The sequence below is a fragment of the Trachurus trachurus genome (assembly GCF_905171665.1).
Source record: "Trachurus trachurus genome assembly, chromosome: 9".
NCBI lineage: Eukaryota > Metazoa > Chordata > Actinopteri > Carangiformes > Carangidae > Trachurus > Trachurus trachurus.
In genome coordinates, this window is record NC_139895.1 from 9,539,031 (window position 1) to 9,554,680 (window position 15,650).

Here is a 15,650-nt window from a genome sequence, read left to right on the forward strand (position 1 = left end):
AGAGAATCTCCTGTACATACAAACCCCCTTCCAAAACTCCACCACTCTTGGACACTGCCAGAGGCAGTGAAATAAAGTGCCCTTATTTACCCCACATCTAATACAGGTATAATATACACCCTCATCAACCAATTATATTGTAAGAGTCTTAGGCGTGTATTACCTGTCCCTGTTTGGGCTGTTTTACATGCTTTACGCCAATGTTCCAGTGACAGTTCCTCCTGTAGATCTGTTTTCCATGCATTAAATTTAGACTCAGAAGAATCAGGAGAGAAATCTTTCAATAAAAGATGTTGCTATTTTACATTATATCTGCATCTTATTGGAAAAGCAAGTTGGAATCACCTCAACACATTGTAATCACATCTGTATTGACATTTCCTGGTCACTTACAGTAGAAACATGTTTTTTTTGGTTATCTGTCTACAGGTCAGCGCTGTGACACGGTGTTCGACGGCTGTAAGGGGAAACCTTGTCGTAATGGAGGGACCTGCGCCGTGGCCAGTAACACGCCAAACGGCTTCATCTGCAAATGTCCTCCTGTGAGTGCAAAGACTATTTCGTTAGACCGTCTTTATCTTTGTTTACGGCATGCATTCACTGTGGCATCGTTTCAATAAGCTTCTGCAATGTCACAACATTTATTTCCGTCCAGAGTTGCATTAATTTTGCAAAGATTCTCAATGGGGTTCAGGTCTGGACTCTGTGGTCACATTGGACCACATTTCTTCCTTGAAGATGATGGTTCCTCACTCTCCTTTCAGTTTTTAATAATGTGTTGGACAGTTCTTAACCCAATTTTAGTCTCAGTAATCTCCTTTGATGTTTTATTTGCTTGATGCCAATAATTTGACCCTTCTGAAACAGATTCACATCTCCACGACCACAGGATGTGTCTTCTGATATGGTTGTTTAAGAAATGAGACTGCATCAGTTAGGGTTAAATAAGTTGTTGCCAGCTGAAACATAATTACCCATGCAGTAATTATCCAATGGGAGGCTCTTGCCTTTTAGCTTAGTTGAATCCAACTTTTTTTTTGGACGGGCAGTGTATATATCGCATTCATTCCCAGAGAGTTATCCACACAAACACCACTAGTCAATAAGCTTTGCCCCCGCTGTCGCTTCTGTGCTTCTTTATGTGGTCGTATTTACGTTCACCTCTGACATATGACACGCACATACACTGAGCAGTTTTTAAGACAATTAACTAAGATATGCAGGGCTCCAAACTAACTTTTTTTTTACTCAGAGCACAGTGGCCCATAACTTAATATTTTAGAAGCGCAAGCAGAAACTTTAGGGGCGCACACAAATATTCACATTTCCTTTTCATTCATGATCCTCACACACATTGACCTGCTGCCACCTGTTCTTTGAGTCGCCACTTCCATGTTTCACCAATGTTAAACAAAAAACAGCAAATTTACTGGTTGCACATGCGCAAGTAGGAAAATTTACTTGCACTGTCTAAAATTTTAGGGGCAAAATGCCTGATATGTGACATGTAAGTTGTCACACTTGGTCCTACTTACTGTGAGATGACGGTGCTGCCCTGCCTATAAATATCCTCCAAGGATTTAAAACATATGAAGAAACAGAGATGGATAAATAATTCTTATCATTTTTACTTTGTTAGAACAAAAAAGTCCTGAACTATTTGCTTCAACACATTTTGTATCATTCCTAACGTGTTCTCTAATGTGTTTATCTGCTTCCATCTGCCTCTGCCAGGGCTTTACCGGCTCCACGTGTGAATACGACGCCCAGGCCTGTGGCAGCCTTCACTGTCGCAATGGAGGAACCTGCATCTCCGGCCCCAAGAGCCCCAAGTGCATGTGCACGCCGTCGTTCACGGGCCCCGAGTGCCAGTTTCCCACCGACAGCCCCTGTAATTCAAACCCCTGCTACAACGGCGGCACGTGCGAAACCACCTCCGAGGCGCCGTACTACCACTGCGCCTGCCCGCCGAGCTTCGGGGGGAATCTCTGCCACATCCTGGGCGACGGTCTCACGCCGCCAACGACGGAGGCGGAGGTCGTGTGCGAGATCCCGGAGTGCGAGCACCTGAAGCACAACAAGTTCTGCGACGAGGTCTGCAACAACCACGCGTGCGGCTGGGACAACGGCGACTGTTCGCTGAACTTCAACAACCCGTGGAAGAACTGCTCCAACTCGCTGCAGTGCTGGCGATACTTCAACGACGGGAAGTGCGACTCCCACTGTGACAACGCCGGCTGCCTCTACGACGGCTTCGACTGCCAGAAAAAGGAAGGACAGTGCTTGTAAGTGGCTTTCCTGTCTAATTATATATATAAATAAATAAAATGAGATAGATGAAATAATATTATATTAACATTAGTATTCAAAACAGCCGGTTGTATTGTTTTTATTAACATATATTTATTGCACATTTTGTTAGTTTTACAAATGGTGAACAACATGGAACAAGAAGGCACATGTAAGAAACAATGATAATAATAGCAATCATAACGATGAAAATAAAGTTAAATAAAATAAAGTTAAAAAAAACAATAAATAGTAATAATTATAATAGAAAAAGTAAAAGAAACTAAGGGAATAACAACATTTCACTCAATAATAGACAAGGGACAACTTAAAAGTTTTCAAACTCTACAAAGAGACCACTCTTTAGAAAAGCAGGATTTTTATAGGTATTTACAACTACGCAATTACTACGACAAGGTAATTAGAAACTATACAGTGGATCCAGAAGACCCAATACTGAAAGAGATATTACGTGCTTATTCATCAGAGCGAGCCAAAGGTACTATATCTAGAATATATAAGGGCTTCATGATTAAAAAAACCTACTCTACAGACTACATTAAAGATAACTGGGAGAAGGAAGGTAATTTTGAAATGCCCAATGAGGAGTGGTACAGTTGTTGTGAGTTTCAATGGAAATGCACCAACTCACATACATGGAGAGAATTTGCATGGAAATGTTTAATCAGATTTTTTGTAACCCCTAAACAGAAAGCTCACTTTGCAGGAGAGGATCCACAGTGCTGGAGGATGTGTGGGGGCCAGGATGCAAACCATTGGCATATATTTTGGGAATGTCCAGTAATTGTAAATTTCTGGTCAGAGATGCATAAAATATTAGAAAACATGTTTCATATGAAAATACCATACCATTTCAAAACCTTTATTCTGGGAGAAATTAATTTTCTCACAGGACATCTCAACAAATACCTATTTGGGGCTCTGATTTCTGCTGGCAAGAAAGCCATCACACGTCACTGGCTGCATCCTGACCCCCCCACAATAGAGGAATGGACTGTTATTGTTGATGAAATATATCAAATGGAAAAGATTACTTTCTCACTTCGGCTACAAATGGATAAATTCACAAGGTCATGGTCAAAATGGGTCTCTTATGTACAAACATCACAGTCTCACTCTAGAAACTAAATCACTTGTCTCCACCCACTTACTCTCGGTTATCTCCCTGTTGGTTTGAAGGACCGCCAGGTCTTGTGTGTTTCATACTTACATGTGTATGTATTTCAGAACTCTTATCTTTTTGATACCTAGTCTCCCTACAACTAAATGCAGCTGCTGTTATAAACCCATACATCCTGTTTTGATTCTTCATTGTTCCTTTTTCTTGTTTGCCTTTAGTTAGTTTTGTTTGTTTGTTTGTTTGTTTTTTCTTAAAAATATAAAAGTATGCAGGTTTTGTTTCTTTCAACATTACACAACTATATGGCGATAGCTATGTTGATATGATGTTATCCTCTCTTCTTGACAATAATTGTAAATCAAGAATTCAACACCAGCTGTGTAATGTAATGTGTGAGAATATCAATAATAAAGAAAATTAAAAAAAAAAAAAGAAAAAGTAAAAGAAAAAAGTGGATGTATACATATACAGTCCATACTACTTGCATATATATACATGTCCATACACATACACACATGCATCAACCCAGACATGCATAGTCAGCATTTTAAATATAAAAAAAAACAAATTGTGTAAAATTATATAATCTTTGCATCTATGCACACTTATAATACCCACATAAAAAATATTGGCATAATCCCTGTGTATGTACAGTACTACAGGTGGTTGTATTTTTGTATAGTTTTGCTTGATCAATATTTTCAATAATATATCCAAACTTTTTTACGGATGACACTTTAGAAATCCTGTTTATTTTTTGTTTTTATCTCGTATCTAAAAGATCTTCATGCAGCATGAAGGAGAAACTTTAAATCCAGCTCTAACTCTAGCTCGTTTTTCCCTCCAGCCCTAAGTATGAACAGTACTGCAAGGACCACTATGCCGACGACCACTGTGACCAGGGCTGCAACAACGCCGAGTGCGAGTGGGACGGCCTGGACTGCACCAACGTGCCGGAAAAGCTGGCGGTGGGCCGGTTGGTCCTGGTGGTCTACATCACGCCCGAACAGCTGCTCAGCAACTCCTCCAGCTTCCTGCGCGAGCTCAGCCGCGTCCTCCGGACCAACGTCATCTTCAGGAAGAACGGCAAGGGCGAGATGATGGTGTACCCGTACTACGGCAGCAACCACGAGCTGAAGAAGTACAACGTCAAGCGCTCGGTGGACTCGTGGTCGGAGGTTCCCGGCGAAGTGCTGAACGTGGTGAAGAGGAGCCTCGATGGCAACGGGAGGAAGAGGAGGGAGCTGGACCACCTGCAGATCAAAGGGTGAGGAACAGTTTTCAAAGTGTTTCCTTCGCTGACATCTTCTGCTCCTCAGTTCTGGACAAAACGTGATGTGCTGTAGGGGTGGGAGAAAAAATCGATTCACAATAAATATCGCAATATCTTTTCTGACGATTTTTAAATCGATTTTTTTTTCAAAAATCTTTTTTTTTTTTTTTTTTTTTAAATATTGTGCAATCTGCATTTGTTAGCCTTTTTTTACATACAGAGAGTACAGGTTTTGAAAAGGGTTTAAGTTCACTTTATAATGGAGTATGTTAATCAGATCAGTTTTCAGATAAATGTTAAAAATGCAGACTAAAAATCGAGAGAATCGGCAATATCATAGAATCGCAATTTAAATCGAATCGCCATCCAAAAAATCGTAGAAGAATCGAATCGGGAGAAAAGCATATCGTCCCAGCCCTAATGTGCTGTCTCTCTCTTTTTTTTCCCCCCTCTTCAGTTCAATCGTGCACCTGGAGGTGGACAACCGTCAGTGCTTCCTGCAGTCCACCGAGTGTTTCCAGAGCACCAACGATGCCGCGGCCTTCCTCGGGGCTTTGGCCTCCAGTCGCAAACTGGACGTTCCCTACACCATCGAAGCTGTTTTCAGTAAGTAAAACCTCAATGAGGAGTCTGATGCATCTTCCTGAATTTACAGTCGTCTCTCCCATCATCTCATCTCTGGAAATCAAATATCAGAGACTCTTAAAACCTGCTTTGGTTGTGTAATTCATCAAGTCCACAGCAGAGCCTTTCAATGAACCTCAAAGGTCAAAAGGTCAAAGGTCTCTTTATTGTCATGCAACACATGTTAAAAACATGGGATGAATGAAATTGCGATGGTCCCGTGCCAGCCCACTAAGATAAATAAAAATCTTATCATTTTTTAACTTGATAACTTAACTCAATAATTCCTAACAGAACAAGGCCAACAATTAATTATGATAATACATTTATTTGTATAGCACCTTTCACAGAAATAAAATTCACAAAATGCTTCGCAAAACTACAATTCAAAGAGCAATTTATACAACAGTAAACAAAAAATGATAAATAAATTAACAACAACAGTCACCACGTAATGATGACAGTGTTAACAACATTCAACAACCTCATCATACAAAAAAAACGCAGACAGTCATGAGCCACACAGAAAAAGACCCTACAAAACAGATGGGCAATTTAAGCAGAGATGAATGCAGGCTTGAATAGATGGGTCTTCAGATTTATTTTAAAAACTTCTAGAGAGCCTGCAGACCGAAGACATAGAGGGAGAGAGTTCCAGAGAGTTGGAGCCACTACTTCAAACCTAATTGATCCGACTAAAAATATTTGTCTGTATTTCTTCTGCATTTTCAGTTATTTCCCTGTGCAAACAAGGTGTCACAGCAGATACCATGTTCCTTCATCCTGATGAGCCTACAGTGTATTTAATTTGGCTCAGTGCTGCTGCTGCAAATGTTTCAAAGAGAACAGTGCATGTATGAATCTGCTGCAGAAAAAAATCCTCAACTATTTAGGTATTTATCTCGGTTTAAGTAAATATCTGAGCAGTTGTTAAAGATTTGATTTGATTTTAAATTCTTTATTCAGTCACATCACACAATAGCAAACATTATCGACACAAACATTATCAACAAAATAGTGACTGAAAAGGCATAGGCAGAAGCATAATGCTTATAGTAATGCCTGTCCTACATACCAAATTAAGCTACCCAGCATTCTTACAATATAAAACATCTACATTTACGTATGACAAAAACAGAAGCATCGATATCGTTATCTTCCTGTAACTTTTCTTTCTTGCTGGTAGAAAATCCCAACTTTTGATAACATTTTAATTGATCATATACTTTTTTCAATTGAGAAGAGCACAAATACAAGTTAGTCATCTTTTATAGGATATTACGCTGGCACAGAAAAGGAAGTGAAGTCACAGGCTGTCTGTCATATTGTTGGTTTTGTTCTTTCTAAATAACAAAACTCTCATCCTCTCTGCTGTAATAGCACAATCCGATCATTAGACTCTGATGCAGATGTGATGTTCTCTGGGTCACACAAACAAGTTCAAAAAGTCTGGCCATTGATTTTCATTTGAGTGCAAACCGAAGGCTGCCTGCAAAACACAAACAATTGCTTTGTGATTCATTTTCATGTAAAATAACTGTAAAAACGTGTAGATCGGCTCTTACTGGTCTTAAAGGCCTCGATACGAGTGGCTGCATATACATACTCGCATGCAAGTGGATAAGACACGTGCTCTTTTTCACGCTCACACTCAAAGTGAAAGTAGCTGCTGCGCCCTCTGGTCGGGTCCTAACCCCGCTGCTCTTTGATTGTGTATTTGTTATGCAGCAGTGAACAAATGCAATTGTGAATCTCATGGCCTAAACAATCAATCCTTCCCTGGTTGCGTAAATCCACTGGCTTCAGGCTCCAAAATGGTTAATTGCTGCAAATCAACTCATCCAATCCCCTACTCACACAGTATAACACTCTATCTCTGTCTCTCTCTCTCTCTCTTTCTCAGACATGTACACATATACGTCCACAGATAACACACTCGCACATGCACACACGCACACATGCACACACACACACACACAACACACGCACACACACTTCATCCCACAGTGTGAGGGGCTGCTGCAACCTTCACCTCGCTGAATGTAATACCAGGACTTAATGCATCTCTAAGGGTTTAGGTTGGGGGAGTTTATCATTTCAAAATCGTTAGTGGAAAAAAAAAAAAGAGAAGGGGAAAAATTGATCGGGAGTGTGCTAGAAGTTGGGAGTCTTTGTTATCTCGAAAATCCTAATAAATCCTTCGTCTTTACAGCTTAAAGCGCGTGCAGTAATTTGAAGTTCATTAATCCCCCTCCTTTTTTTCTCTTAAAGAAGAAATGGTAAAGTTGTCTCCTGGTACCCTAGGTTGAAAAGGGAGAGAGGAGGTGGTGGTGTTCTCTTTTTTCCCCTTTTTCTTTTTTTTTTCTTTTTTTATCTATCACGCCCCATCCCATCCCTTTTCTTTTTTTTTTCTTTTTTGATGAAAAGTGGTTAGCAATTCTGATTATTACTGAATAGGTAGTAGAAGCTAGCTTTACAAACGGTGAGGATCGGCAGTCAGTTTTCTCGGGCTTGCTGCCGGGTTGCGGTGTGGTGGTTTTATTTTTTTGTGGGGGGGGAGAGAGCGGGAAAACCTGCGGGGCGAGGACGAAGAAGGAGAAGACGGACTAGATCTGCTCTATCCTGGGTGTCCTGGTCTGTCTTTTCCCCGCCGGTCCCCCCTTAAACCCCTAACCTTCCCGCCCCGGTCGTGACCATGCTGTCCCTCTTCCTACCAGGCGACATGGACAAGACGATTTCACGGAACCTCTACCCGATCTACTTGGTCCTGGGCGGCGTGGGGATACTGGCCTTCCTCGGCGTGGGGATGGTGGCTGCCCGAAAGCGCCGCCACGAGCACGGGCGCCTCTGGCTCCCCGAGGGCTTCAAGACCACAGAGACCAGCAAGAAGAAGAGACGTGAGCCTGTCGGAGAGGATTCAGTGGGATTAAAGTAAGTTTTTCCCCCCTCAACGTGTTTTTTATTCAGTGGCGGCTCGGTGTCATCGGGTATACCTGTTTTCCTCACGGGTCAGGCGAAGAAGGGCTAGTTGTGTTGTGAAGGACAAAATGGGTGTAACTGGTGATCAGTCAAATTTGGGAAAGGAGGGTTTTGCCTGGATCATTAATGATAATGATATAGCAGGTTTAGGTCCGCATTAATTGACTTGTTGGGGCAGAGAGGGGGGGTGGGGGTGTGGATTTAATCAATGCTTTTGTTTTTCGGCGTTGCTGGCTGCACCACTGATGGATGCTGAGTGGACTCGGATGAGATGGAGGCAGTGGTGGAGCACCAGGATTTTTACCGGGTTTTCTGCTTTTTTTTCGCAGGCCACTGAAAAACACCTCAGATATTTCACTCATGGATGACGCCCAGAACGAGTGGGGAGACGACGAGCCTTCGGATGCAAAACGCTTCAGGGTAAGGAAACAAGACACTTGTAAGGATTTTGGATTATGTTTGCTAAAAAAAAACTAAAAATAATACTTTTGACATATTAAAATCACCGACAACTACTTTATTTTGCATGTAACTTTTTCTCAAACTGTTGAAAAATAACTTTTTAATTAAATAATCATAATTAAATTTGATCATGTTGTGATTTGACCCTGTCCCCGTCCCAGCAGTACGACGAGCAGGCGATCCTGGAGGCTGACGACCAGACGGACCACCGCCAGTGGACGCAGCAGCACCTGGACGCTGCCGACCTGCGCATCCCCTCCATCGCTCCCACTCCCCCTCAGGGCGAGATCGAGAACGACTGCATGGATGTGAACGTCCGGGGACCAGGTGGGTGATTGAGCGCTGATATGAGCACAGCACTTACAAATGAGGGAAATAAATGAAAGACGGTTCTATGATAACGGACGTGGATCGACTTTAGGTTCAGTTTTACTCGTCGTGACTTGTTTTTTTCATAAAAAACAACAAATATTGCAAGATTTTATAAGGAATAAACAAATAATTTTAATCTGTCTCATTGTGGGTAAAGATGTCGTATGTGTGGAGTCACTTTTGGTGAAAATTTTGATTTATTCAAAAATAATTATGTTTTTATTTCATAAAATGAGCTTTATTTTTATATTTTGTCTTTCATTTAATTTTTGCTGGGCTGTAAAACACTCAGTAGTTTCTTCTCTTTATACCTTTTGAAATTAGAGTTGAAAACATCAAGTGAATCTGTCAACTTCTGTGCCATGACTTGTGAAAGGTGTTGAAGTGGATATTGATATTTTAAAGGGTCACAAGCGAAAAATTGAAGTTTTGAGTGAATCTTTTCAGTGCAGTGTGTGTGTGTGTGTAGAATAGATGTGTGTATTTGGTTGATTTCGTACCATTTCTGAGCACACATTTCACCTCTTGTGTGTGTGTGTGCATGAATCTGTGTGTGTGTGTGTGTGTGTGTGTGTGTGTGTGTGTGTGTGTGTGTGTGTGTGTGTGTGTGTGTGTGTGTGTGTGTTGATTGATTCACGCCTTTTCTGAGGGAACATTTCACATTTCTTGTGTGTGTGTGTGTGTGTGTGTGTGTGCGCACAAGCGTGCGTGTGTGTGTGTGTGTGTGTGTGTGTGTAATCGCGCATGTAGGAGTTGCTAAAGCCCCATGTCCTCAGGGTAAAGGATCTTCTTCAAAGCAGCTGGCTGGAAGCCAGGCGCCTGGGGGAAAACACTGATTCCTGATCAGATTAATCATTTGACCAGTAATGGGCCTCTCTTATTTTTCTTTTTTCTTTTTTTTTCTATTCCACATAACAAAAACCAATGAAGGCATCAAATGCAAAAAACCCAATTTTGTAATAAGTGGCATATTCCCTGAAGAAAAGCTATGAGAAATCAAAGTACCAGGGTTAACAACTTGAGAGCACACTTTTTTCCCCCGTCGCGGATCGATGCACTTGAATCGACCAAATCTGCGAGATCTGGGGCTTGCTATCCTTTTGAAGAGGAGAAAACCTATCCAAGTCGACCGACTGCGCTGCCTCTCACAGTTAGATATTAATGCTTCGTTTTTGCAGCAGCCTAGCTTTAGCAAGCCCTGGCCTCTATCCCCCTAGCTTCACTTTCCTTCTGAAGCTTCTCCTGTGCCGAGGCCTTGATCAGAATCCATTATTGGAAGGAGAGAGAGAGCTGTGATGATTCAACCCAGCCAAAAGTGTCAAATCCACATTCGATTTGTTTGTTGCCTTGTTTTTGATCTGCCTGCTGCTTTGAAGTGCAGCCTCTTGTTTCTCTGTGCAGCAGTTCACTGGGCCTTGTGCTGACCACGCAGTCCTCACTCTCTCTCTGCTCTTCTCTCTCCGTCCAGATGGATTCACGCCCCTGATGATCGCGTCCTGCAGCGGCGGAGGTTTAGAAACGGGCAACAGCGAAGAGGAGGAGGACGCCTCCGCCAACGTGATCAACGACTTCATCTACCAAGGAGCCAACCTCCACAACCAGACCGACCGGACGGGTGAAACCGCTCTCCACCTGGCCGCCCGCTACGCTCGCTCCGACGCGGCCAAGCGGCTGCTGGAGGCCAGCGCAGACGCCAACATCCAGGACAACATGGGCAGGACGCCGCTGCACGCCGCGGTGGCAGCTGATGCCCAGGGAGTCTTCCAGGTGTGTTTTCAGATTGTTTAATTAGAGGAGTTGTACTGAAATTGAAAGAGGATTAGCAAATTGATCAGTCGGTCAGTCTTTTATCAAATAAAAATACCAAACATGAGTTTCCAGGTTCTCAGCTGTGATGCTTTGCCTTTTCTTTGATTTTTTAATTCTGTAAATAGTGTTTAACATGTTAGTTTGACAGAAAAAAGCCCATTTTTTTGTATTTTCTTATATTCTGTTGGCTAAAGAACAAATTAATCATATTAGTATTGATTATTAACAGTGGTGGACAGTAATGGAGTACATTTACTTGAGTACTGTACTTCTTTGGTACTTATTACTCTTACTTGAATACATTTCCAAGACAAATATTTTTACTTTTACTCAAGTTAATTTCTAGGAAGGTCTGAAAAGTACTCATTACTTTCAGGTCTGCCCTTTTTTCCGCCTAAAATCCTATTGGACACAAGCTGTGTTTGTCAAAGAAGGAAACCTATCACAGTTATGTGTTAGTTATGATCCCATTCATTTTCTTTGTTTCTGCAGCTTTATGTAACATTGTGTTTCTAAAAGCAGCACTTCAATGCAGGTGGTTTCAAAGAGTTAATTCTCAGAAACAAGAGTTAAAAGATCCTTAAATTAATTTAGAAAAAATTATAGTAATTCATTGATGTGAAAAATAAGAGATTTACTCTTACTCTTACTTAAAGTAAATTTAAAAGCATGTACTTTTGGATACTTAAGTACCTTTAAAAGCAAGTACTTTTTTTACTTTTACTTGAGTAACATGTCAACTGAGCTACTTTTTGCTTTTTGTAACGGAGTAAATTTTGACCAGTAGTATTTGTACTCTTACTCAAGTACTGGGGTGGAGCACTCTGTCCATCTGTGATTATTAATCACAGCCCTGAAAGGTGTAGTTGTTAATTAATGTGTAAAATAACACAGATGAGAATTACCAGAGGTTAGAAATACTTAACGATTACTCACAGGGTCAATTTAACATTTATTAGAGCGACTCATGTAAAATAATTATTATTATTGAATGTGTCTGTAGATCCTGATAAGGAATCGCGCCACTGACTTGGACGCCCGTATGCACGATGGCACTACACCCCTGATCTTGGCTGCCAGGCTGGCCGTGGAGGGGATGGTGGAGGAGCTCATTAACTGTCACGCTGACGTCAATGCAATCGACGATTTCGGTAATGTCTCTCTGTTTTATGTATATTTTTTTTACTGAATGTGGTTTAATGTTGGAGAGAATAGAAAAATAAAAAAAAACCTATCAAATCCAATAACAACAGTTTTTGTTTTGTTCAGGTAAATCAGCCTTGCACTGGGCTGCAGCTGTGAATAACGTGGAGGCTGCTATTGTGCTTCTCAAGAGCGGAGCCAACAAGGATATGCAGAACAACAAGGTATGAAAATAGTCTGCTGCCTCCTTTTTCCACTCTGTGATGTAAAAACAGCAGGTAAACAACATTCCTCCTCGCGCATCTGTGAATCTCTTAACGTGACGCCTCCTCTCTCTCTCTCTCTCTCTGCCTCAGGAGGAAACGCCTCTCTTCTTGGCCGCCAGGGAAGGAAGCTATGAGACTGCCAAGGTCTTACTGGACCACTTTGCCAACAGGGAGATCACCGACCACATGGACCGGCTGCCCCGAGACATCGCTCAGGAGCGGATGCACCACGACATCGTGCGGCTGATGGACGAGTACAACCTGGTGCGGAGTCCTCCCATGCACGGGGGGTCGCTCGGCACCACGCTGTCGCCGCCCCTCTGCTCGCCCAACGGCTACCTGGCCGGCATGAAGCAGCCGCAGCCTCAGGGTCAAGGCCACCAGGGCAAGAAGGCGCGCAAGCCCAGCGCCAAGGGCATCATCGGCTGCAAGGACGGCAAAGACATGAAGCTGAAGAAGAAGAACTCCCAGGACGGGAAGTCCGGGAATCTGCTGGACAGCTCCGGCGTGCTGTCGCCCGTCGACTCGTTGGAGTCGCCGCACGGCTACGTCTCCGATGTGGCCTCGCCGCCCATGATGACGTCGCCCTTCCAGCAGTCGCCGTCCGTGGCCCTGAACCACCTGCAGGGCATGTCCGACCCGCACATGGCCGTCGGCCACATGGTGATGCCCAACAAGCAGGAGCTGGCCCGCATGCAGTTCGACCCGCTGCCCCCCCGCCTCACCCACCTGCCCGTGTCCGGCTCCAACGGCCAGTGCGATTGGCTGTCCAGGATGCACGGCGGCGGCATGAGCCAGGCGGGCCAGTTCAACCCCATGCGAGGGGCTCCCGGCGGACAGGGCGGGCTGCACCAGGGGATGATGAGCTCCCTGCACAACGGCCACCCGGCCACCAGCCTGTCCCAGATGATGTCCTACCAGGGCATCCAGAGCAGCCGGCTCGGCCCGCAGCCCCACATCCTGCAGCAGCAGCAGCAGGCGCAGCAGCAGATGCAGCAGATGCAGAACCTGCAGCAGCTCCAGCAGCAGCAGCAGCAGCAGCAGCAGCAACAGCTACAGCAGCAACAACAACAGCACCAGAACTCAAGCAACACCAGCAGCCAGAACTTCATCAGCGGAGAGCTCGGCTCCCCGGAGCTGCAGCAGAGCGGCGGCGGCGGCTCCAGTCTGCCCATCCACACCATCCTGCCACAGGAGACCCAGATCCTGCCCTCCTCCATCAGCCAGTCCATGCCCAGCACCCAGTTCCTCACCCCGCCCTCCCAACACAGCTATTCGGGCCCCATGGACAACACCCCAAACCATCAGGTCCAGGTGCCCGACCACCCCTTTCTGACCCCCTCCCCCGGCTCCCCCGACCAGTGGTCCAGCTCCTCACCTCATTCCAACATGTCCGACTGGTCAGAGGGCATTTCAAGTCCACCGACAAGCATGCAGTCTCAGATCGGACATATACCTGAACAATTCAAATAAAATATGTATCTTTACGCCCAGACGAGCTGCTCTATATATATTTTTTTTATTATTAAAGAAAAGGCACTCTGTGAAAAAAAAGAAAAGAAAAGAAGAGGAAGAAGGGCAAAGCTGTAAACAAGATTTAATAGGACTTTTTTTATATGCTTTTATACTAACAGCAACACCTGTTTTTCATCCATTCTTTTTTTATTTATTAATGTCTTATTTATACGCATTGCCTGCTTACAGAAATTTCGGGGATCCATGGTGTTGGGTTGTACGCAGGACAGAGACACGGTCCTTTAGAGCGTCACTTCCTTTAGTACTATTTTTTTCTGCAGTGAAGTCGCAGCATACACACTGGGTATTTATTTCTCTGAGGACTTTTAGACTGCCTTTTTTCATATGATTTCTCAGTCTTTGTTTATACCATGTTGTGTGTTTCTTTTTTTTTTCTTTTTTGTATAATCTTGTTTATAAAGAAAAATCGTGATTAAGGGGCATTTTATAGAACACATTTAAAGTTTCAGTGTTACTTCATTTTGTTGCAAAACGTGGGAAATAATCTAATCGGTCCATAAGCCAGTTGCAGAACTTGTCTCATTTTTCATTTTCCCCCTTTTTTAAATATCACGTGGTTCTTTAGCTACACTCCCCCAGAGTTTTGTACATTTCTTGAATCAAAGCATTGTTTTGTACCTCTAGATTCGATTGCATTCACATGTAGAGATGTGACGGAGATGTGATTATGGTGTACAGTACGCAGCCATCTTGGAGATTGGCTGTTAAGACAGGCTCGAGTATCTGTGAGTCCTGTGGTGTTGGAGAACTGGCCCGTCGGCCACTGTGTATGTTGTTGTCCAGAGGGAAAAAGGAAACTTCATTTCCCCCCGTCCCTCCTATTAGTTTGAGCCTATGGCTGTGTTCATCCTTTTGTAAATATGTTATGCATTTTTACCCTTGTAAGCAAGATTTTGTTTAAGAAATCTGATGTCTTAAGCATGCAATTTTGATAGGTCTCGCACCAGTCGACCGCCTCTAAAATATCAAACAGAACAGAATATACTTATATATATTTTGTATGTCAATGTCCCTTATGCATAAATAAATTTGAACTATATACAAATAGACACAATATATTGTTAGGTGACATTTTTCTCATAAAAAAAAAGAAAACACATAAATATTGAGGTTTTATAAATTGATATTTATTTACTGTTCTGTAACATAAAAAATCCACTGAGGCGATGTTTGTGTGTGGGTGTGTGTGTGTGTGTTATAAAATGTTTTTGTTACACATCAGTAAAAGGAAACAAACAAAAAAAAAACTTTGGCTAAGTTCTCAGTTGTGTCCACGTCACTGTTTTGTGAGACGCTCCCTGGTTATAGTTTGCAAATTGTTATAATTTAAAAGAAAAAAAGAAACCATAGGTTGTAGCAACATTGTAATATCTGTAAAATGTTTTCTTCCTCTTATAAAGTTATAATTTGCAAAAAAAAATGTATTTTCCCTTTTCAATTTCAATCTGTAAAAATGTTTCTTGGTATAATAAAGGGCACTTACGTGTCTGAAACTTATGAGAACTGTCGTCTTTTTTCTTTGAATTATCATTGAAGAGATTCTGGAAGACAACAAAGGATTTTGCTGATCAATTATAGATCTATTACAATAGCCAGAGTATCAGCATCTGCTTCTTCTGCCAAGGCAAAGATGAATGTATCATGAGATTAAACGAGACCTTCCTCCTCATACCCCAGGAGGATGGGGAAACTATTATTTTTGTTGGTGTGTCTCCATCTAGTGGTGCAAATTAGTAGCCTACATCTAATTATCACA

The 15,650-nt window shown here is 42.7% G+C and overlaps 1 protein-coding gene across 3 annotated transcripts in view; it reads left to right on the forward strand.

Moving 5' to 3' along the window:
* notch1b (notch receptor 1b) overlaps nucleotides 1–15,365 on the forward strand; it is a 55,588-nt gene extending 40,223 nt beyond the window's left edge. The window contains exons 24-34 of one of the 3 annotated variants that reach the window (XM_083979188.1): nucleotides 430–542; nucleotides 1,735–2,285; nucleotides 4,278–4,697; nucleotides 5,161–5,309; nucleotides 8,045–8,258; nucleotides 8,636–8,726; nucleotides 8,930–9,095; nucleotides 10,609–10,907; nucleotides 11,953–12,100; nucleotides 12,219–12,316; nucleotides 12,449–15,365. In XM_083979188.1, the coding sequence (XP_083835314.1) occupies nucleotides 430–542; nucleotides 1,735–2,285; nucleotides 4,278–4,697; nucleotides 5,161–5,309; nucleotides 8,045–8,258; nucleotides 8,636–8,726; nucleotides 8,930–9,095; nucleotides 10,609–10,907; nucleotides 11,953–12,100; nucleotides 12,219–12,316; nucleotides 12,449–13,831 (3,632 nt within the window). In that variant the 3' untranslated portion in view covers nucleotides 13,832–15,365. Of the gene's footprint in view, nucleotides 1–429; nucleotides 543–1,734; nucleotides 2,286–4,277; nucleotides 4,698–5,160; nucleotides 5,310–8,044; nucleotides 8,259–8,635; nucleotides 8,727–8,922; nucleotides 9,096–10,608; nucleotides 10,908–11,952; nucleotides 12,101–12,218; nucleotides 12,317–12,448 lie in introns of all 3 variants that reach the window. The other 2 variants (XM_083979189.1, XM_083979187.1) reach the window with 2 other exon arrangements.
* The last annotated feature ends 285 nt before the right edge of the window (nucleotides 15,366–15,650 follow it).